This window comes from Schistocerca americana, chromosome 10 (genome assembly GCF_021461395.2).
Source record: "Schistocerca americana isolate TAMUIC-IGC-003095 chromosome 10, iqSchAmer2.1, whole genome shotgun sequence".
In the NCBI taxonomy this organism is placed as follows: domain Eukaryota; kingdom Metazoa; phylum Arthropoda; class Insecta; order Orthoptera; family Acrididae; genus Schistocerca; species Schistocerca americana.
In genome coordinates this window covers 78,923,664-78,947,642 of record NC_060128.1, presented here as the reverse complement: position 1 = coordinate 78,947,642, position 23,979 = coordinate 78,923,664, and the positions used below count along the sequence as shown (strand labels likewise).

The following is a 23,979-nucleotide window of genomic DNA, read 5'->3' as shown; positions in this document are numbered from 1 at the left end:
GGGACTCCACAGTTAATAATTTTATAAGATGATTTTACTGTTTGTGTGTATCCCCCACTTGTATGATACAGCTCAACACATCGTCTCCTGTCAGCAAGGCAGGATCTTAACAAATCTAATGCCACTCCTCTGACTCCGCAAGTTTCTAATTTATGTATAAGAATGGAATGATTTATAGAGTCAGAGGCCCTGGATAGACCTGAAAAGGTGCCAATAACTTTGTTTCCATAATAAAGTTTATCCAATATACTGCATTCTGTCAGGAATTCAGCTGAGATGTCATCCCAGCCATTGGTGTATTTGCTTTAAGTTGGAAATGCTTTTCAAGTAACTTGAGAAATTCTATGACCTGACTGAAATCGAGAGTCCACAAACATCCACAAGTTTCATTCACAATTTTGAAATAATTCAGAGTCCCCCCATGCTCATAGAGCAAATTGTGGACACACGAGCTGCATAATATCTTACCACACTGCCAATCCATTGCAGATGAAACCACCTCCTCCCCCTCCCCTCCTCCCCTTTCTCCTCCTCTTTCCCTCCCCATCTCCATCTACCCCCTCCCCCTCCTCATCAAAATTTGAAATAAATGTACAAAATAATTATTTATTACGAAAACTCACAGATATATGATCTAAATACCATACTGTGTGTTGCAGAGCACTTGAAAATGGCCTTTGAGCCGAAATAGACCTATAGCTACACAAAACAGTATTTTAGCTTATTGTACACATAATGTCCTTACAAGTTGTATGACATGCATGTATTTACATGTAGAATTGTGTCAAATGTTCAAGAACTTTTGGAGACACACAATTTTGAACAAATGAACATTTACATTTTTATTTATATGTATGATGTATAAACACACGAGGTGTGACAATAAAGTAATGAGACTGATTTTCTTTGCAAGATGTGGCAACCCTGCAAGCTTGTGGAGGCACAATATCTTTGACTGTGGTCTATAAGCTGTTTCTAGTCCAAGCGGCACATCGATGCAACTGCTCAGTCGTGAGTTGTGCTGTAATAAGTTAACACGCGTTTGTGTCTCTTGCCACGGAAATGGAACTGCATAATATTGCGCAATAGTATGCCATTTCTTTTTGCATTAAATTGGGTGAAAACGTGATGACAATTTACAGTAAGCTTCAGAAGGCTTTTAGAGAGGAGGTTATGTCAAGAGCTCAAGTTTTTTGTTGGCATAAAATGTTTAGTGAAGGCAGAATGAATGTTGAAGATGAAGACCGCAGTGGATGACCACCAACTTCCAATTCCAAGGGAATTGTTCATAAAGAGTGGGTGCCTCCTGGACAAACAGTTAACCAATATTACTATATTTACTCGAATCTAAGCCGCACTTTTTTTCCGTTTTTGTGATCCAAAAAACTGCCTGCGGCTTAGAGTAAGCGGAAGTTCTGAAAAATTTGTTAGTTGCCGCCACAACTGACTTCTGCCGTCGAATATATGTAGCGCTACACAGGCACGCTTTGCAGGCACAAAGATAAGTACTGGTGCCAAAACCTCTGCGTCAGTAAATAAATTTAAAAAAAAAAGGTGGAAGACGAGCTTTTTTTGCCACCCTGAGTTTCGACCACTGCATTTTCATACATTATCCAACGAAGTAAATACAAATTCCGTATTGGTCATCTTCGAATGTAGCAGCATTTCAATGTACTACGAAAATCCGACTGGCAAGACTGTTTGGGATGTTTGTCAATATGGCCAACTCTACGATCTGAATTTTTTCCTACCTGTGAGAAGAGATGCTTGCTAATAGGAACTTTTGTGAATTGTGAATCACATGCAGTATTCTCTTCACCATAAGAATAATTCAAATATAAACATTTTGTCATGTATGTGTTTCATGTTTGCTGCTATCTCATTTAAATCCTGTCTGCCTAATAAACTACAAAACTAGAGTGAGACAACAGCAGACGCAGAAGAATATGCATATCATGTCATGTTTATATTTGTATTATTCGTGTGCCTAATAGTGATACAGTCAGAAATGAAGCACAGCAATTGACTAGATTTTTAAATCTAAGATGGCTCTGTGCAGAATGTAATGTACTAAAGAGGCGTCTGCAAAGATTTTCAAACGGAGAAAAATTTTCGCTAAACTCTCGTTCAGAACATCATCTATCATACGCAGTCTATTATTTGGTTCTTGTTGATCATTATCAAAGAAAGCAGCAGTGTAAGTAACAACAAATAGCAGTCTCTTGTCATTGTTTCGCTAATGAGACAATTCCTCTTCTTTTTTTTTTTTTTTTTTTTTTTTTTTAAAGCGGCGGTAGCACGCACAAAAGCAAGCCGTGCCGCGAGTGGCAGAATGTGACAAACAATGCATGACACAGTACAGTAATGCATTTTCAGTTTAGAGTGATGTAAACACCTATAACAAAGAGAACGGCACTTATCAGATCAAAGAAAAATAAGCAATAAATTCAAAGTAGTCGAAGCACGTGAAAAAGGAAGGGTACCCGTATAAATACGGATGGAGCACCTGACACATAGCAATGGCTACCTGGTAAAGCTTAACTCCTAGGCTTACAACTCGAACCGAACTACTGTAGCTGTATCGTCATTCATTCGGCCTAAATTGTGTCTCATATTACAGTGGACCAACTTTGTTTCGATTTGGAGGTGCGGCCTAAAACTTTTTTCTCCCCTTGAATTTCGAATCTCATATTTCAGGTGCGGCTTAGATACGGGAAATTTTTTTTCCTCGGTTTCGAGTCTCAGTTTTCGGGTGCGGCTAAGATTCGAGTAAATACGGTACTACAAAGAAATTTTAGAAATACTTCGTAAAAGAGTTCTTCACGTCCATGCCAACATACCTGATAATTGGATTCTGCATCATGATAATGCGCCATCCTGTACTGCCCTGTCAGTACAGCAATTTTTAACCTCAAAACAAGTTTCAGTACAACCACAGCCAGATATCCCTCTGTGCGAATTTTTTCTGTTTCCAAGAGTCAAAATGGCGGTCAAGGGACACCATTTTCAAGCAATACAAGATGTCCAAAAAACTGTGATGAGCGTCTTGGAGGATATTACAGAAGATGAGTTCCAGAAATGTTACAATCAGTGGCAGAAGCGCTGCAAAGGTGTGTGCAATCAGAAGGGAACTACTTTGAAGGAGACAACACTAAACTTGACTAAAACGATAAGCAACATTTTTTTTCACATCAGACCCACTACTTTATTGTCGCATCTCGTATGATGCAACATTTTATAAATCCATCCAGCCACTTTGTGACCTCTTGCTAAAACATTCATGCACAATTTCAATACTTCAACTAATACTTAAATGCATATATTTTGCCACATCTGACACTCATGTCAAAGCACACTTCACTCACATATTTATAACTTACGAATATAAATAAATATTTATAAAAAAATGGAAAATCCAGGATGGAATAATGACATATTATGTAAAGGATACATTGCTATTTGTTTATCTGTGGAAAAATTAAGTTGTTTATAACATTTTGTAATGTCATAATGTTGACACATTTTCCCACATTGCAGTGCCACCGAAGTGGGTGACGAGGTGCTGAGGTTACGCCCGCCGCGCTTCTTCCGGCCGGACGGCCTGCTGCGGCCGTACATCCGTGAGGAGGCAGAGGGCAATAAGCTACTGCAGGCAAGTCCCACCCGCCTGTGCCCTGTGTGTTGCTATCGTTAAGGAAACCTGTGTAGGGATCGGCGGTTACTGGCAGCTGCCCTCTCTAATGTGAATTCTGGATAAAAGTCTGGCAACATAATATTTTTTAACAATTATAAAAGCTCTCAATTTACATGTGTTCAACAAATCGAAACATGTTTGTTTGTGACGAGTGTCTATTTTCCTGGAAAAAAGAGGTTTCTCTGTATTCAGAAAAATAGTATTGAACTTCCCAGAAACCACAGAATTTGGAGACTAAAAGGGTTATCGATACATCAGATAAAGGAGTAAAGTGAGGAGCTATAGTAGCTGAGAATGAAAGTGTCACTTCTGAAGCATAATAATTGGAGACGTTATTATGCTGTGAAATTGACAATCCATGTAGTAGCAGTGACCGACAAGAAAACCACATGGCAATCGGGTTTTTCTAATGTTCTATATTTATGCTGCATGAAGTTCAGAACTCAAATAGCAATTTCCCCAAAACACTTCAATGCAACTATCAACAATTCCCGAGAAAATTGAATTCTAAGATTTTCGATTGTCTTTAATTCACTAAATTTAGGGCAATGTATAAACAGGCCATACTGAATAGTTATGTGTTCGACCCATCTAGCACCAAATACCATTTATAGAAAGCCTCGTGTTCTCTTTCTGCCTAAACTATTTATCATCCAAATTTCCTCCCATACTTGGCAACACTATGGACAAATACCTTCAGAAAAGTCTTCCTAACACTTGTATTTGATGTTAACAAATTTCTCTTCTTCAGAAACTCTTTCCTTCCCATTGCCAGTCTACATTTTATATCCTCTCTACTTCAGCTATAAATTTCCTGGTCTAATTCTCTCAGCATCATCTGATCTACTTTGACTGAATTCATTTATCCTTGTTTTGCTTTTCTTGATGTTCATAACGTATATTCCTTTCAAGACACTATCTGTCCTGTTCAACTGCTCTTTAAAGCCCTTTGCTGCCTCTGACAATTGCTATGTCATGGGCAAACCTCAGTTTTTTTTATTTCTTCTTCCTGAATTTTAGTTTCTTCTCCATATTTTTCACTGGTTTCCTTTACTGCCTGTTGAGTGTATAGACTGAATGACTTCGGGAATAGGATACAACCCTGTCTCACTCCCTTCTCAATCTCGCTTCTCTTTTATACCCCTCAACTCTGATAGCTGCCGTCTGGTTTTTGTATAAGTTGTAAGTAGCCTTTTGCTCCCTGTATGTGTTCCCTGCTACACTATGTGATCAAAATTATCTGGACACCTGGCTGAAAATGACTCACAAATCTGTGGCGCCCCCCATCGGTAATGCTGGAATTCAGTATGGTGTTGGCCCACCCTTACCCTTGATGACAGCTTCCACTCTCACACGCATATGTTCAGTCTGCTGCACTGAGGAGAGCTATCGATGTCGGTCGGTGAGGCCTGGCATGAAGTCAGTGCTCCAAAACATCCCAAATCTGTAGGATTCAGGTCAGTACTTTGCGCAGGCCAGTCCATTGCAATGATTTTATTGTCGTGTAACCACTCTGACACAGGCCATGCAGCATGAACAGGTGCTTGATGGTGTTGAAAGATGTAATTGCCATCCACGAATTGCTGTTAAACAGTGGGAAACAAGAAGGTGCTTAAAACATCAGTGTAGGCCTGTGCTGTGGTAGTCCCACGCAAAACAACAAGGGGTGCAAGTCCCCTTCATGAAAAGCAGGATCACACCATAACACCACCACCGCCTCCGAATTTTACTGTTGGCACTACACACACTGCGAGATGATGTTCACCGGGCATTCGCCATACAATGTTTATGCTCCTTACACCAAGCGAGGCATCGTTTGGCATTTACTGGTGTGATTTGTGCCTTATGGCCAGGCACTCAACCATGAAATCAAAGTTTTATCGCCTATCTGTCATAGTACTTGCAGTGGATCCTGATGCAGTTTGGAATTCCTGTGTGGTGGTCTGGATAGATGTCTGCCTATTACAAATTATGACCCTCTTCAACTGTCGGCGGTCTCTCTGTCAACAGACGAGGTCGGCCTGTACACTTTTGTGCTGTACGTGTCCCTCACATTTCCACTTCACTATCACATCGGAAACAGTGGACCTAGGGATTTTTAGGAGTGCGGAAATCTCGCGTACAGACGTACGACACAAGTGACATCCAATGACCTGATCACATTCGTGAGTTCCTTGGAGCGCCCCATTCTGTTCTCTCATGATGTCTAATGACTACTGAGGTCACTGATATTGAGTACCTGGCAGCACAATGCACCTAATTTGAAAAACACCTGTTTTGGGGGTGTCTGGATACTTTTGATCACACAGCGTATCTTCAGAATTTCAAAGAGAGTATCCAGTCAACATGGGTCATGACGGTCCCACCTCACGTTCCCTGGCCTCCCCTGATGTCAGGCCATTAAGACTTCTTTTGCTGGGTGTTTGTTGAGAAACGTGTGTATTTAACATAAGACAGTTACAGCGTTATCCTTTCTTCACAAAGCAATGAAGCAATTGGAACTGTTGACACTGCAATACTGATTCGTACGTAGGCAGAACTCTCCATTTGCTTCTGTGTTTTGTGAGTGATGAGTGAAGCATACATTCAAATTAAGGCTTAACAGAAAGAAATGTTGAGAGCTGGTAAACATTTCACAAGAAGTCCTAATGCTCTATGTGTAATAGTTTCCAGGGTATGATTTTTTAAAAATGATATTGGGTCTTTATGCACACCCTGTAAATTGCCCTGACAGCTGGTACCTGACTGAGCCGACTGTGGCACTAGTTTCCACGTTTTATTTAGTTTTTAGTGTTCCGTACCTCACTTGGTAAAAACAAAACCCTTATAGCATCATGTTATTGTCCGTCTCTCAGACTGGTTTTCAGCTTCTACTCTACCACAGTTTTGACATTAAACCTACATCTACATCTACGTGGATACTCTGCAAATCACATTCAAGTGCCTGGCAGAGGGTTCATCGAACCACCTTCACAATTCTCTATTATTCCAGTCTGGTATAAAACATGGAAAGAATGAACACACACATATTTCCGTATGATCTCTGATTTCCCTTATTTTATTGTGGTGATTGTTCCTCCCTATGTAGGTCGGTGTCAACAAAATATTTTTGCATTTGGAGGAGAAAGTTGGTGATTGGAATTTTGTGAGAAGAGTCAGTCACAGCGAAAAATGCCTTTCTTTTAATGATTTCCAGCCCAAATCGTGTATCATTTCTGTGAAACTCTCTCCCATATTTCGCGATAATACAAAACTTGCTGCCTTTCTTTGAACTTTTTTGATGTACTCGGTGAGTCCTGTGTAGTAAGGATCCCACACCGCGCAGCATATCCTAAAAGAGGACGGACAAGCATAGTGTAGGCAGTCTCCTTAGTAGGTCTGTTACATTTTCTAAACAATATAGATCTTTGTCATTTTGGGTGAAAACTGATACAGTATAGGATTTTTAATTGTCTTTTGAACCATGTTGCTTATATTGTGGCAACTGATAAAGCTTTCACAAAACAAGACGACAAGTAAGCAGTATTTGTCTGCATTCTTAAAAAATTTGAACTGATTCACAAAAGTCTCAAATATTGAAGAGACATCCGTAAAAAACTCAAAAAAAATTTTTTAATGTAAAATAAAAAAAAGCTAGATCATACAAGTTTAAAGTATAGAAATGGCGAGCTTCAAAAACCTACCAGAAGAACATGTTTTTTATATGTAACTCCAAAGAAAGTGAGATTTTTTTCAAACTGTTACGACTTATCCTAGGTGTAGGTCCGATGCACCGGTGGCCCAAATTTGAGCCGCCAGTCTCGCTTCAGTCCGAAGTTATATAAGGGTGACTGATTTTGCATGTAAAATCCTAACGGTACACATATGCCGGCTGAACATTAATTTTTGCCCAATTAAAATATTTTGCAAAACAAATTAATTAGTTTGCTCAATTTTCCTTGGCACCACCCCATCTCCATTAATCAGAACATTGTTAACATACCATAACGTACACCCCCCCCCCCCTCAAACTACGATTCTGTGTGTGGCCGTATCAGACATATTTTTACAGTGCTTTCACACTGTAACAATAGGTTTGTACAGCACCTTCTGTGCACGAGTCGTGCTCACACTTGGCCAACTTTTATTATATGCTTCAGCCTGAGGTGTCGCATATGCTATCATTAGCAGTTTTCACCTTATTTCTAAGTCATCGTCAGATTATTTGAATATATTACACAATAACTCAACAATATAATAAAAAAATTACAAAGTTCTCTGTACATTTCCCTAACTCTGCATTCATTTCCATGTGCTTTGCCATGACAGTAATTGTATGTGACTGCATTTGTGGTACAGGGTTATTCTCCCTCTTACCTGAGTTGGTAAGACCTGCAGTTGTAAAAGAATGGCCTGTAGTGGTAGTGTCTTGTCCTGTTTTATCCTGAGTGGTGCCATATTTTCTGAGAATTATTCATTTTGTCCATACCATCAACATAATTTTCCTCCTCCTTTGAAATATATCAGACAATTCGGGAAGGACACCTGTTTCTCTTGATGGTACATCCACAACTGTTGATATTCATCAACAACAGTAAAATCCACTACAGTTTTAAAAATTATTTGTTTCTAAAAAGGAAAGCACAACCAGTTTATGGACCTGTATCCCATCTTAAGGTGCATCTGCACAAAGATTCACTAATTTGCTATGCAAATTAAAATAGCATTGTACGTCCCAATGCCCGTGCTAGCAATCATTTGACACACATTTCTCTTCACGGGACATTGACAACTGTTATTATTTGTAACCGTTGATAAAATTTGGACATACTGTGCAGATTTTGAGTCGCTAATTAGTTAATGTTTTTGCTGAGACACCTGAAGGTGGGACACAGGTCCTGCAACTGGTTTGTTGTTTCCTTTTTTACAACCTTAGCAAATTTTTATAATTGATTACTTCTGGAAAGCTGAGATATATTTTCAGTCTTGTGTTCTTCCTGTGTGCTCAATATCTCAGCTACACAATGAGACATTACTTTTACTCTTTCCATTATTTGTTTTCCACCCAGTACTTTCCAGTGTCATGTCAGTAACAATTTAACTCAAATTTATAACAATAGTTAGGTGTATCCTGATTTGTCTGTGACTGCTGTCTTGTTCTGCCCTTTTATGAGGTGAAAATTATTTGTTCACATGTCAAAATGAAAACTGTCCGATGTTTACACTCTCTGTGTGTTCCAGGAAGTGGAAAAAAATAAATACGCATCAACTGATACTTATGTCGCCCACATGGCTATCGAGAAAGATGTCGTTCTTCTGACGGATAAAAGGATAATGTACATAGTGCACGACCTATTTGGAGCATGGCAGGTAAATAGCTAATCATTTAATTTTGTTTTATTTTCCACTTGCACTTATTTTTCAGTGCTCACTATAAATTTTACATACTGCATGCCTGATTGAAGTTGACATTACACATCATCTAACGTAAAGTAAATGGCCTTCCAGGTTGAATGGGGATACCCTTGGGAGATCTTAGCAGAACCACGACTCATCGAGAAGGGTCTTTTGATATGTACTGTCGGAGCTCATAAGAGGCTCCGCACATTTTTCAGCTCGAAGGACAGTGGGAAGATGCTGCTCGTCAAGGAGCCCGAGCGGCGGCAGGTGAGTGCTCCGGTCATCCAAAATATGAGTTGTGTTTTTTAAATAAGTATTGTTTCAATAATATGAGGGCTGTTCTAAAAGTATCCAACCTTATTTTTTATTGTTGAAACCAACAATGGTATCAGTGCCCACATGCTCTCTGTCTGTTGGCATACACAGACTGTAAGCCTCATTTTTTGCCACAACTGCAGAAATGACCAGCTGTTGGCTAGCTGTTGACAAGTAAACGTGTGGTAGTGTTAGTCGTTCGATTTGCTATTGTGGAAAAAAGTGGAACAAAATTGTCGCATCAAATTTTGTTTAAGCTTGGTGATTCTGAAGTTCTACCAGACCACAAGATTTGACAACTGTTTGGGGAGGAAGCAGTGGGTACAATACACATAAAGAGTGGTGCAACTGTTTCAAAGATGGTGCTCATCAGTGAAGAGTGAAGCGTATTTAGGTAGGCCCTCAACACGTGCAAATGGAGTTGTTAATGGTCGTGTAAGGACTCAGGTAATTCAGGGTAGATGAATCACAATCGGAGAACTTGCATACAAGGTTAAAATTAGTAGTAGATCCATTCGTTCCATTTTAACAAAATATTTGGACGTCTGGAGGATCTTGGCAAAATTTGCGGCAAAGTTGCGATCGACTGAGCAGATGAAACGTCATTCGAGAGATTGCACAGGACGTGTTGGACGCTGTGAACAGCACTCCGAACTTTCTTAACACAGTGAACACTGATGATGATTCCTGGGTTTATGGGTACGACCCAGAAACAAATTTCCACTTTTTTTACTCCATTGACATTGTCCATCACGAGTACATCCCAGAAGGTATTGACGTCAATAAGAAGTATTATCAAAAGTTTCTGTGCCACCTTTGTGAAGCAGGGAGATGCAAATGGCCACACTAGAGGGCAGCAGGCTGTTGGGACCTTCACCATTGTAATGCACCCACTCGTCATTTTCAATTCTTTTAGAGTTTTTTGCTCAAACACAAAATGGCTGTGTTCTACAGCCTCCCTGTTCCATGACCTAGCTGCGAGTGATTGCTGGCTTTTCCATAACCTGAAAAAGACTCTGAAAGGGACCAGATTTCAGAACAGGGGAGACATTGCGCATAATTAGATGGAGCAGCTGTGCCCCTTACTGGAAAAGGCTTTCTGGTGATACTTCGGGCAGTGGCAGCAGCATCGAGAGAGGTGTGTAGAAACTGCAAGGGATTACTTTGAAGGCGACTAGTGTCAAAGAGTTGTATATGATTAAAAATTGATTTTATAAATATAAACTGGATGCTTTTTGGGCAGCCCTCATAAACATGTGACGTGAATTTGTAAAACAATTTTATTGTTATGTAACAGCCTGCGTGTTTAAAGCAACTTTCAACATCATTTCCATTAATATATAGTTGATATTCCTGAGGCATGTTGAGTCTCACTTGTATCTATGATAATGATGTAGGGTGAAGCAATGAATTAAAATTTGTACCAGTGCCAGGATTCAAATCTGGGTCTCCTGCTTATTAAGCAGATGCTCTATCCATTTGGCAATACTGATGTGAGTTTAGAAGGGGAATAGCAATGGGCTGAATTTGTATCGGTGAGGGGAGAAGACTGAGGTCGCTCGTGTAGCTGTGGTATTGTAGTGCCACTGTGGCTTAACAAACAGTGCACATGCCTTACATTATTTCCACTAGTGTTACAGCACTTAGCTCATCAGACGGAATATAAATCACTCCATAAACGAGCACAAAAATTCGAGCATGTAGATGGTGGAGAATTGCTACCCTGTGCTCATGTCGCCCTCCACTGCTGGTAAAGTCATGGTAATAAGAGGCTATTGCTGCAAAAGATTTTCAAAAACATATATATTTAGTCACTGTCACCCTCCATATACTACCCTTCTATATCCTTACAGTGATCCATTGATAGAAACAGTGCTGAATGTCCTCCTCTGTGAGCTCCTTCATTACGCGTGCCGCTTTCTCTTTCACTGCTTCAGCTGACTGAAATCTTGTTCCTTTTAGTGCAGATATACCTTGGGGAATAGATGAAAGGCACTTGGTGCTAGGTTAGGCAAACAAAGAGGGCAGCCTAATGCTGAGATGCTACACTTCACTAAAAACCTCTTAACAGACAATTTGGTATGAGCCGGTGTGTTGTCTTGATGCAGAACTCGTGAATTGTTCTTCCGCAATTTGAGTCTCTCTTTTCTTGTGGAGTTGAGCAAGTACTTAAAGACAGTAATGTTGATTAGTAATTTGACCTCGAGGAACCTAATGCAGATAAAAAATAATAATTACTGCTTTTAATCTCAATTTGCTCCTTAGAGTTTTTTCAGTCTTGGTGAATGGATTGGCACTTAGTTTATGGATGATAACAGAAAAACAAAGATTCATCACGTTATCCCTCTTTGCAAGAAATTAGGATAATTTTCAACGGTATCGAAAGAGTCAGTACAAGTACTTTCATGAGCTTCTTTTTGTTTGATTGTGAGAATTTTCAGCACCACTTCCTCACCTTAAATTGGATATGTAAAATATGCCTTACACATTCTGTGTAAATATCTACAGTTTCTGCAGTCGATCGAAAACTCGACCGACAGTCAGAATGAATAAAATTACCTACTTTTTCATTTTGTATCTATTTTTGATGTTGAAGAGTGTGTGTTACGTTCAGTGTCTCCTGAGCCATCTTGGAAACCACTCAGAAACTCGCTTACACGATAGTCTTCATCATACACTTCTTTTAATTACAGATAGGTTTTAGTAGCAGTATTTGCAAGCTTCATGTGAAACTTCATGACAATTTGTTGCTCTGTTATTACACTTATCATGTTTTTGGCAAAACAAAATAACAGCTCGTACACAAACGTAGTCTACAGCCACACTGATTTCTCTACAGGCACCAGAGATGCCGCATTCCATGGAGAAAGCTTCACGCTTCACAGCTACTGGTCATTCATCTTAGACACATGTGTACCTATTCTTTTGCAGTATCTGTCCCCTTATTTTATTGCCACATCTCATATGCAGAGATGCTACAGAATGACAGAAATGAGCTATGGTGTTTGGTTGTGTTCCTAACCACACCATGAATAAAGTAGCTAATTTTGATGGTATCTCAACACAAACTGTCCAGTGTGTCTACAAGAAAAAGTGTATCACTTGCAGACACACAACACTGTGTAAGATCCCTGGTCAAAAAAGGGTCCTAATCTACAAGGACTGGAGACAAATGTTTATGCTTTGTCAGTGATACTTGGTTTCAAACAGGTGTGAAATTGCTGCTGTCGGTGAATATATCTCCATCTCAAATGGTTCCCACATGTACATTGTGAAAGCAGCTTCATGCAGTGGACATTTGAAGTCACTGTGATGACCAAGGAAAATGCATAAATTCATCACCGTGCTCACAAAAACGAGTTCCGGATGAAGAGAGCAGTGTGAATAGGTGCCCTTTCATCACGGGACACTGTGTGGAGATTGAGGAACAAACATTTTGCTGTGTGGTGGGCCTGATTGGCCAAAATGGTCACAAACCCTTAGCAATAATGTGACCTTTGCAGAGAAACTACGGACCTGTGGAGTACCACACTACGGCTGCCCAAATCGTGACCGATCTCTCGGGACGAACACTCGGCCAGACATCAGAAACACGTCGAAACGAGACTTGTCAAACCAAACGATGGTTTTGTATTACTCCATAATCCAGATTTTATGGTTGTGGTAGCACATTATCCTGTTATGGGCATTTGCTTAACTGATTAATGGTTTTGGAATTCCAGCTTACCCTGCAGTTTCTACTTCACGAAGCTCCCTTTGTGTTAAAACGGTGGCTTGCAGCTATCGTCATCCTCTAATATTTTGTCACAATCCTCTTCACTGACCATCCTTACAATCACTCGACATGCACACACTTTTATCCACACTGCAGCTTAGCAGGTGATGTTTCCTGTATGCAAAATAATTCATTGATGGGATTAATCTGCAAATACCAGACACTCCAACTTCCTTAGTTATGGAAGCACTGACCATACGAACACAAAAATTTGCCCACTTTTGAACTCATTTAGCTCTAACACAGTGCACTCACAACTACGCAGAACAGTATTCTGGCTGCGAATGACACTTGCAACTAATTGAGAACATTGCACAGGTGCTGTTTGAGGTCAAATATGACAGACCAACCTGCAGGCTTAGCTAGCATAAGCATTTCAGGTCAGGTGCGCATTTATCGTGGTGTTTACGTGTTTTTGTCCATCCCCTATACCTCGTAAAAGGCCAGTGTTCACAGCAGCACATAAAGCTGCAGTATTACAGTGGGTCAAACACAGAGAAACTGGACAGCAGCTGACTAGAGGTGTATGCGAGGGTGGTTTGAAAAGTTCTCGGAACGGAATAGGAAAAAAGTACTTACATCACTGAAACTTTTTTTATTTTACAATGTAGTCTCCTTGTAGGTTAATGCACTCAGCCCAACGGTGTTCCAGTGCCTCGATCCCATCTCAAAAAGGAGTTTCCTCGCCAAATAGTTGTCAAATCCAGCTGTCAGTTCTTCGTTTGAAGTGAGTCTTCATCCACCGAGAAAAATTTTCAGTTTTGGGAAGAGATGGAAGACTGATGGAGCCGTATCAGTTGAATAAGGCGGGTGTGGCAACAATTCATACCTCAGTTTGTGTAATTTTGCCATAGCAATGGCACGTTTTTGATCCAGTGTCGAGAGTTGCGGCACCCATCTTGCAGATGATTTTTTCATTTTTAATTCTTCAGTTAAAATGTGATAAACCATTTTGCATGACATCTAGCAAGCATGAGCAATTTTATGCACTTTCAATTGGCGGTCATCCGTGACCATTTTGTGCACTTTTGCAGTGATTTCTGGAGTAGTGACACATCTCGGCTGACCACTGTGCAGATCATCATCTAAGCTGTGTTGACCAAATTTAAATTCATCTGTGCACTTGACAACAGTTGAATATGAAGGAGCGAGACCCCCAGTGTATTGTGGAAATCGGCATGAATGTCCTTTGCTTTCATACCTTCAGTGCTCTAATCTCGATCCCCCCCCCCCGTCTTTTCAATCCCTAAGCAGGAACAACAACAGAACGATGTCACTGATGTGGTACGTGTTTACAGGTAACAGTCCAATGAATATCACATGAACAACTTGTTGCGCTAGCACTGACCTCTTGTGGTGATTCCGAGAGCTTTTCAAACCACCCTCGTAGTATTGGCCAACGAGAAATGATTTTGCTACTTTTCAAATGATGCAAGGTGTGAAGTGCACTGATGGCCCAGTGCAGGCATTTAATGCAAAGAGTACGGAGGAACTACACTCCTAACTCCGTCCCAACAGACCTAGGAAATCGCACAGGTACCGACTGGCCACTGTATCATCCTCAGCCGATAGGTGACACTGGATACAGATAGGGAGGGGCATGTGGTCAGCACACCACTCCCCCACTCATTGTCAGCTTTTGTGACCGAAGCCACTGCTTCTCCTCGATTGGCCTCCAAGGACTGAGTGCACCCAACTTTCCAACAGCATGTGGCAGACACTCATATAAAAAAAAGTGGATAATTTATTCAAGAGAAAGGGCTTCACAAATTGAGAAAGTCTGTAACACATTTGTCAACCTGTGCCCTTTTGCAAGCAGTTGTTCAGCTTGGCATTGATTGATAGAGGCGCAGCCGCTCCCGCCAGAGGTTCAAGTCCTCCCTTGGGCATGGGGGGAGGGGGGGTGTTTAGGAATTCACACACATTTGAACGTTTGATTGATAGAGTTGTTAGATACCCTCCTGAGGAATATCGTACCAAAATCTGTCCAACTGATGCATTAGATCATCACAATCCTTAGCTGGTTGAAGGTCCCTGCCCATAATGCTCCAAACGTTCTCAGTTGGGAGGGAGAATCCGATGACCTTGCTGGCTAAGGTAGGATTTGACAAGCACAAAGACATTGCTTGTCTTCGATGGTGAGTGTTCATCAGAGTTGAGGGTATCATCTGGAGTGCCCCAGGGAAGTGTGGTAGGTCCACTGTTGTTTTCTATCTACATAAATGATCTTTTGGATAGGATGGATAGCGATGTGCGGCTGTTTGCTGATGATGATGCTGTGGTGTACGGGTAGGTGTCATCTTTGAGTGACTGTAGGAGGATACTTGGACAGGATTTGTGATTGGTGTAAGGAATGGCAGCTAACTCTAAATATAGATACATGTAAATTAATGCAGATGAATAGGAAAAATAATCCTGTAATGTTTGAATACTCCATTAATAGTGTAGCGCTTGGAACAGTCACATCGATTAAATATGTGGGCGTAACATTGCAGAGCGATATGAAGTGGGACAAGCATGTAATGGCAGTTGTGGGGAAGGTGGATAGTCGTCTTCGGTTCATTGGTAGAATTTTGGGAAGATGTGGTTCATCTGTGAGGAGACCAATTATAAAACACTAATACGACCTATTCATGAGTACTGCTCGAGCGTTTCGGATCCCTATCAGGTCAGATTGAGGGAGGACATAGAAGCAATTCAGAGGCGGGCTGCTAGATTTGTTACTGGTAGGTTTGATCATCACGCGAGTGATACGGAAATGCTTCAGGAACTTTGGTAGGAGTCTCTAGAGAAAAGGAGGCGTTCTTTTCGTGAATCGCTACTGAGGAAATTTAGAGAACCAGCATTTGAAGCTGACTGCAGTACAATTTTACTGACACCAACTTACATTTCGCGGAAAGACCACAGAGATAAGACAAGAGGCATATAGGCAGTCATTTTTCCCTCGTTCTGTTTGGGAGTGGAACAGGGGAAGACGATGCTAGTTGTGGTACGAGGTACCCTCTGCCACGGACGGTATGGTGGATTGCGGAGTATGTATGTAGATGCAGAAACAGTAGAAACTATAGCTGTGTGCAGGTAGGCATTATCTTGTAGAAATGTAAGTCCACGATGGCTCATAATGAAGGGCAACAAAACTGGGCGTAGAATATTGTCGACGTACCGCTCTGCTGTGAAGATTCCGTCGATGACGACAGATTAATAGGTAGAGGAGTACCAGTTCTGTGGCCTGTATATTCCCCTGACCTCAATTCAGTGGATTATTATCTCTGGCGGCACCTTAAAGGTTAGTGGTGTTTAACGTCCCGTCGACAACAAGGTCATTAGAGACGGAGCGCAAGCTCGGGTTAGGGAAGGATGGGGAAGGATATCGGCCGTGCCCATTCAAAGGAACCATCCCGGCATTTGCCTGAAACGATTTAGGGAAATCACGGAAAACCTAAATCAGGACGGCTGGAGACGGGATTGAACCGTCGTCCTCCCGAATGCGAGTCCAGTGTACTAACCACTGCGCCACCTCGCTCGGTATGCGGCACCTTAAAGAATTGGTCTATGCAGCAGACCATCTAGATGCAGGAACTCTTCATTGACGTCTTGTAGAAACCTGTGAAACCATTTAAACGGTCAGCAATTATTTCATAGGGTGTAACAGCCAATTCAATGAGTGCATGCATTTTTAAAAGCAAAAGGTGGACATTTCGAGCATTTATTATTAGCTTATATGTTGCCGAGCTCCAGTCACCTAAATTGTATACGTTGATTAATAACTCAAAAATGAAGGATTTTCAGATGTAAAGGATGTATCATAATTAATGGTGTAAACACATGCAGTTGAAGGTATGTGATACTAGTAGCAAAGAATCTTAAGTATATATGTCTGCAAACAACCCATTTGCAAGATAATTGTAACTTTGTGGCCACTAGGTACCAATAACTTGATTCTGTGTAATCATCATCTAGGTTATGAAAAGCTAAAAATACTGTACAACATGAAGAAAAGTTATTAGAGACAGTTTAGTTGAAGTATAAGTGTGTTGAATGACCACGACTACTCGTAGTTGAAGGTGGTGTTCAGTGTTGTCCTTCTGCCCGGATGCAGGCCGGTACCCATCCCCACAAAGAATTTAAAGTCCTTTCAAACGCATCTGGATCACTTTGAAATTCTTAACAAGCATTAACAACTATCTACTCACTGCCAAGTGGCAGTCGCTGTACCCTTAAGGTGGCTCCAAACACAGAAATATGTGGGGTTCACAGAAGGTGATCTTAGAGACCACAGTACAGGTTCTCCTCACCCAATCGCATCTTTGGCCATATCAGTGCATTAGTCATCTCACTGTAGCAGCAAAACGTGCTGGTGCTCCATTATATGTGTACCACATCATCTGATGTCGCTCTAAGCAAACATCCTCAAATACTTCTGCAAGATGACACCACAGAAATTGAAAGTAATTCTATGCATGGAGATTGTTTGGTAATGTTCATGGCCCTAGAGTCGTGCACGGGGTTGGAGACCAGATGACTCCAAACTTGAAGTTGTGATAATGGAACACACTATCATGAGCGAATCCTACTTCAGCTGTTTTTGTCAAATGTAGGATTGCATAGAGAATGTTGTTGCATCCACTGACAGGACAGTAAGGAGTGCCTTAGAGCATAATATGTGTCTCGGTCCAAGCGTGCAGCCTCCCTGTGCATTGCTGTTAGCCCTGCCATATGGGAAATGCATGTCTACATATTCCTCATCAGTATAATTTTCCACGTTACCAGCAACACGTACGATGCAACTGTCGCTAGGTAGACAGCTGTCGTGAGTGCCACTCTGACTGTGTACTGTACTGTCATATCCATTCTGTTTACAGTTCCACATCTCAAATATGTAAACAAAGACCACACCACAGAACAGCACGTGATGTTTACACAGAATCATGTCAGTAATGACTGGTAATAACAAAGTCGCAATTATATTGCAAATGGTTCATTTTTGCAGACCTAAGGAACCGGGTTGCCATAGTTAGTAAAACTATTTGTTGAAACCCTGTACTTGCAAATGCTCTTACTTCCAACTGGGGACATTATTGGGTCTGGAGATGGTGTTCGACAGTATTAATGTGATATATGTGGGGGTGACTAAATTTGTTTGTTCAGTGTGTTTATCATACTGAAAAACTGGCTCCTGAATTCCATTTTCAAAAAAATCCACCATATGGTTTGGCAAGTATTGCTAAATGCCATTGTCACGGAAACTGGTCTCTGAATCATTTTTTTGTTTTTATTTTTTTTTTAATGCAGGAACTAGTGGTAATCACTAGGCACCAGATGAGGTTGTAGGTTTATCAAGTTGTTCCCAGCTGTATAAGCAATGAGGTCTTGTGTTTGTTCAGCTGTATGGCAGTGTTGTCAAGCAAAATAAATCTCCCTATTGAGCTTTCCACATCAAGTGTTTTGAATGCTCCATACATATTGCATAATGTCGTACAATATTGACTTAATTATGTTAGCCTGTGGCAAAAAAAAAAAACCACAAGCAGCAATACCCCATCACAAAGTAGTGTGTGCATAATTTTTTTGCGCTCCAGTTGTTAAATTGAAATCCTCTTTTATTGGTGATCTTGAAATCTTTCATTCCATGAGTTATTGTCTGGATTCTGGTTTAATATGAGCCGTCCATATTTCATCTCCAGCTTCAACTGGATTTAAACATTCAACACCTTTATTACTATACTGCTCACGAAAATTTAGAGTATTGGCTACTTGATCACTTTTATGTGCCTCACCCAGCATTTTTGAAACAGTATGTATACAACTTTTGGTAGTTCAAGTGCTCTGTAAGAACTTCGTAAAGAAAAATTCTCGAGTTTGTGGAAATTCTTTAGATAAGGACAGAATCGAGTCTGTTTTCTCGAACTTTTGCACGAACTTTCTGCACCGAACCATCATTGATGACATATTGTAGCCCATGTTGCACTTCATCGTGAACATTTGAACACCTTAAGCCATTTTCTTAGCATTCGATTACTTGTAGCATTTTCTCCACACATTTCACTATACTCGGAGAAATATCTGCCGAATGGTGTTGGAGGATAGCTAACACTTGCAAGCACTCAGTTTGCATTGTTGTCTGCAGCTTTGCAGTGGCCATGTTTAGAAACAATACTTATGTAAAAAACACACATTTTAACCTGCATCCCGGTGTAAATATGCTTTTAACCTGACCAATATCAGTGTTCCTGGTTCTTGCCAGTGTACAGCAGTGGCTGACAAAGAAATTCCACAATGTAGGGAACTAACATTTTGTCATCTTCAACATTTTAGAATTCTTATTGGTACTTTTCTCTTTTTTTCATATAGTTTGTAGCCATGTTTTTGTTTATTTGTTGTCTCTTAAACTGTTGCATCACTGTAATTGTATCAGTCAGTGTTTTAGATTTCTGTAGAAGATTGGTTTCTAAAATTTTCAGAGACTGAACAATTTTAATTCCTTAAGACTTTGTTTCATGTATTAATAAATATTGTAACTGTATTAGACTTACTGTATTGTAATTAGTCATTCAATATTTCTGTTTTTAGTGGCTGTTTAATAAAATGACGGAAATGATAAAGAAGTGAAAATAATCTCTGGTGGGCTGAAGGCTGCAACGTCTTCCTGTCGCTGCTCACGTTACGAGGGAATGCGAGCAAGAATTACCGTGTCTCGGCCACTGTTCCTTTTGCTTTATATTAACAGTACAAATGCTAACTTAACAAAGCAATTATGCTTAAATTTTCTCTGAAAAGTATTCCAGCTTTTTAGGAAATGTCTGAAATGTGTAAATGAGGTCACTTATTTTGGCTCTGGTAGTGTTTAGCTGCCTTTTGGCAAACATTTATGCAACAGTGTGCAATGTGTTGATTTTATTTTTGGAAAAGGGCTGGTGTGTCATGTGGGGGGGGGGGGGGGGGGGGGGGAGAGAGAGAGAGAGAGAGAGAGAGAGAGAGAGAGAGAGAGAGAGTGAGTGTTGGTTGCAGTTTTTATGCATGGTTGTTGCAAATTGAAATATGCTGACTAGGGGAATTAAATAATAATGGAAGTGATTGTTTGACATTGTTACTTAAGAGGAACTATTTACTGTTCATTGTTAGTTGTTGACTGATATGAGAAATGTTAAATCATATTGTGCTGGACTATTCGGTTGCATTACAACATACCAGGGAACAATGGGGCACAAGAGTGTCAATTTGTTTCTTCTATCTACAAATTTATTTATTCATTTCTGCCTTTTGTGATTCAGATGCTTACAATGTTTAACCAAAGTGTCGGAATCAGGTAGTTTCTTCACACACCAAAGTTTAATATTTTGGTACTGTTTGTTTTGTTACTGAGAGTATGTATGTAGTCATATTTTTTGAGAGTGCTTAGCTTTTTAAAACAATGTTTGCACAAGTCACCCGGAAAAAAAGACTAGAATATATCTTTATTTTTTAAGTGTTCTTTACACTTTTTGATACTGAGCCTTTTTACAGCATACTAGAAATCTGTAGTACTTAATTTATAGCATCCACTCTCATGTAGTTGTCCTAAGTTTAATTGCACTGTCTATGTGGAGGAATGTGTGTCAACGTTTGTTTGCTTTTTGGATGACAGGGCTTTCTGTGGAACATTGCATAAAGAACACAAATTAAATGCTTTTGTTGTATTCAGTATGGTTGCAATGAAGGACATTAAAGAACAGTTCAGAAACAAGTGGTACTCTGTGTATTTAAAAATGTTCTCTCCCTTTCCATAACCCATTACATCTGTTACTTTGGACATTATACTTTCTAGAGTAATAGTACTTGTAACTCCTTCCTTTTGAAACCATATATAGACTGATTACGGTAGCGCCTTTTACATTTAAATTAATGTTTACATTACTCCACAGTAATGATCATGGGAGACAGCAATACCAGCTGGCAGCAAAATTTGAGGGCAGCCTTTTAGGTTTTTTACAAAAATAATGTCATCAACATTTTTTTGTACAAATTATTTCATTGTTTCTCAAAATATTCGTCTTTAAAATTTATACACTTTGGTCATCACTAGAACAGGTTCTGGAAACTTTTTTTTCTATTCTAATGTTGGAACCTCAAAAACATGACTTTGGAAGGACTCAACATCTTGAGGTGATGTAAATACTTACCAAGCTGTCTTTGTTTGACTTACAAGGACAAAAAGAAGTCAGATCGTGGTAATTCAAGTGACAACAGGTGATAAGACAGTATTTAGAGGAACAACAATCAAATATATCAACTTTTGGGTGTGGTGACATCATGATTAAGAATTTTGTGATGGTCATGGTTGCATTTTCTGATTTCATCATTGACTTGTGGCAATGAAATTGTTTTACACCATTTGGCAGTGACTGTCTTTATATCATCAGAAACAAAGGTGACATCATCTCCAGTGTAACAAAAGTAACAAGCCACATTTTTCTTAGAAGTGTTTCAGGAACAAACAACTTAAATTTCCAGTTTCTTGGAACCCCTGAAGAATTGACTGCTGCACAGTTTCCATCACGGACAAATATATCTAAGTTCTGTCTTGTGTTCCAATGTTGTATAGAGATTCTTTATCTCCTCAGTCAAATTATTTTAGCATTTCCTTACACCAATTGAAGAGAACCTGTTTTTGAGTTATTTTTTACAGCTAAATGTTCATACAAAATTGTATAGACAGCAGCCTTCGGTGTGCAAAAATGGTTCATCATCCGCCTACGTGAAAATCATCACTGACAGAAGTGAGATTGTGATGTTCTGCAAAATGGTTCCAGACAGACTTTTCCAAAGATTATTGATTATTGAAGTTGAACATGTCAATCAAAGGCATTTTCACGGAGTGAGACCTTTATGAAAATTGTAAAAAGTCATACCATGAAACTGTTCATATGAAATTTCCAGTTTTATAACATTGCTTCTTCAAACACACACTGTAGACAAACTGCTCGGGTTAATTCTGAGCTGCCATTGTTTTGACAATAGCGAATGACAGATTTTTCTTGAAGCAACTGCAGTGTCACTTTCCAATAGTGCCTTCAAGAAAAAAATTGTAAATGTGTCATTTACAACACACTGTTATTAATCAGCTTCATCCTCAGCCAGCAGGATGTATCGTGAATGTGGCATCAGTGCAACGAGATGCACACTCTGCCACGTGTTTGTCACTATGACCTCCTCCTGGGAAGGATCTGTAATATATGACTTGGACAGAATTAATATGAATTGATACAAAATTATTAATGGAAAAGGCATTGTTCATAGATTTCTACTAATAGAACAAACGTTGCTGGCCATTAAAACTAAACAACCAACAGGATAACAAATACTAAAATTGTACTTATTGCCTTTACATAGTACAGTGGTGAGGATACAGAATCAGTCCATGCGCAACTCACAGTATCAATATGTTAAAAAGAAAGTGCAATTTCTCAGGGTATTGTATCTCAGATTATACTGACCACAGAGATAAGGGGGAAGTGTTTTTGATAGGCTATGGTCTAGCGACCATTTTCTACCTGTCGGAAGAAAGGGCGTGCTGTAGTGGACCTACAGTACTGGATCAAAATATGAACATTACACACTTCCTCAAGCCCAGGCAAAATGAGCAAATCTGTTAGTTTGTTCTACATTAGGTGTAGACTTTAGGCAGCTTGTAAAAGCGCCATTTGTTCATCAATGTTTTCTGACAAAATGCTGAGAAACGCATGATTTTAGGGGATGAAAAGTGGCAATTGTGAGGATGGGCACTTCTACAATTGCTGTTCATGGCTCACTGTCAAAATCTTTACCATACATTCTTAAAATGGTATTCTCAGGGAACTTTGAACCTTTTTTTCATTATTATTATTCATCACCAAGAACCAGAGGTTCAAATTTACCTTACTTAAGCTCATAAAACGTGCACATAACATCTGGTCCCAGGCATAATTGTAGTTCTAACTGGCATAGTGGATGCAGGACAAGGGTTATAGGATCCTGAGACACCAAATTATATTTTTAGTCAGAATTTTTTGACCAATAAAACTTTGATGCGCTGTCTCTGTATAATTGGAAGTTCCGGGGAGAATGAACAGTGCCAACTGCAAATTTGTCATTGCCTTATGGGCTACTACTGGATACACAACAAAATTCTTTGTTTGCATTTCAGTTAATATGGACAGCACCTGTTACATTTCTGATGCACTAGAGCCCTATGTCCTTTCTTTGTAGTCATCGTGATGTTACCTTTCAACACGATAACATGAGACCACACACTACCCACATCATCCTGACATACCCTGATACAGAGGGTGTTGGACTATTGCCCTGGCCAGCACTTTCTCCACACTTCTTGCCCACTGAAAACATCTGATCACAGGTTACCAAGAGAGAGGTACAGACACAACAACTGATAATATCTGGCATGGGGTTGTAGTAGCAGGAAATTATGTACCCACATCTGTTGTCTAACTTCAGTTTAGCTATATGCCAATCTGGGTTAGAGCCATTGTTGCTGCCACAGGTAGCACCTCTTTGTGCTAAATTCCCCACCCTGTGCATCCTCAAGTCACCTAGGAATTTAAACCACTAGAAAAACACTCCTGTCACAGCATAAAAAAGGATAATGTGAACTTCCACACACTAATACATCCATAGTTATCTATGCTGCTATATGAGTACAAAGACAAGTCATTGTTTAACATTGTTACCAAAAATCTTAAAAATAACTTGACAAATTTGTTCCAAATTCTTACGCGACACTGTAATAAACATTGGGACGGGCATAAGAGTTTTTAATTTTTTAATCTGTGTGTCATCCATT

At 39.9% G+C, this 23,979-nt stretch overlaps 1 protein-coding gene across 1 annotated transcript in view; it reads left to right on the top strand.

Moving 5' to 3' along the window:
* Positions 1 to 20,090, top strand: part of LOC124552247 (vacuolar protein sorting-associated protein 13-like) — a 494,948-nt gene extending 474,858 nt beyond the window's left edge. The window contains exons 60-63 of the mRNA XM_047126529.1: positions 3,538 to 3,652; positions 8,915 to 9,043; positions 9,182 to 9,340; positions 19,734 to 20,090. Coding sequence (XP_046982485.1) covers positions 3,538 to 3,652; positions 8,915 to 9,043; positions 9,182 to 9,340; positions 19,734 to 19,772 — 442 coding nt within the window. The 3' untranslated portion in view covers positions 19,773 to 20,090. The remainder of the gene's footprint in view (positions 1 to 3,537; positions 3,653 to 8,914; positions 9,044 to 9,181; positions 9,341 to 19,733) is intronic.
* The last annotated feature ends 3,889 nt before the right edge of the window (positions 20,091 to 23,979 follow it).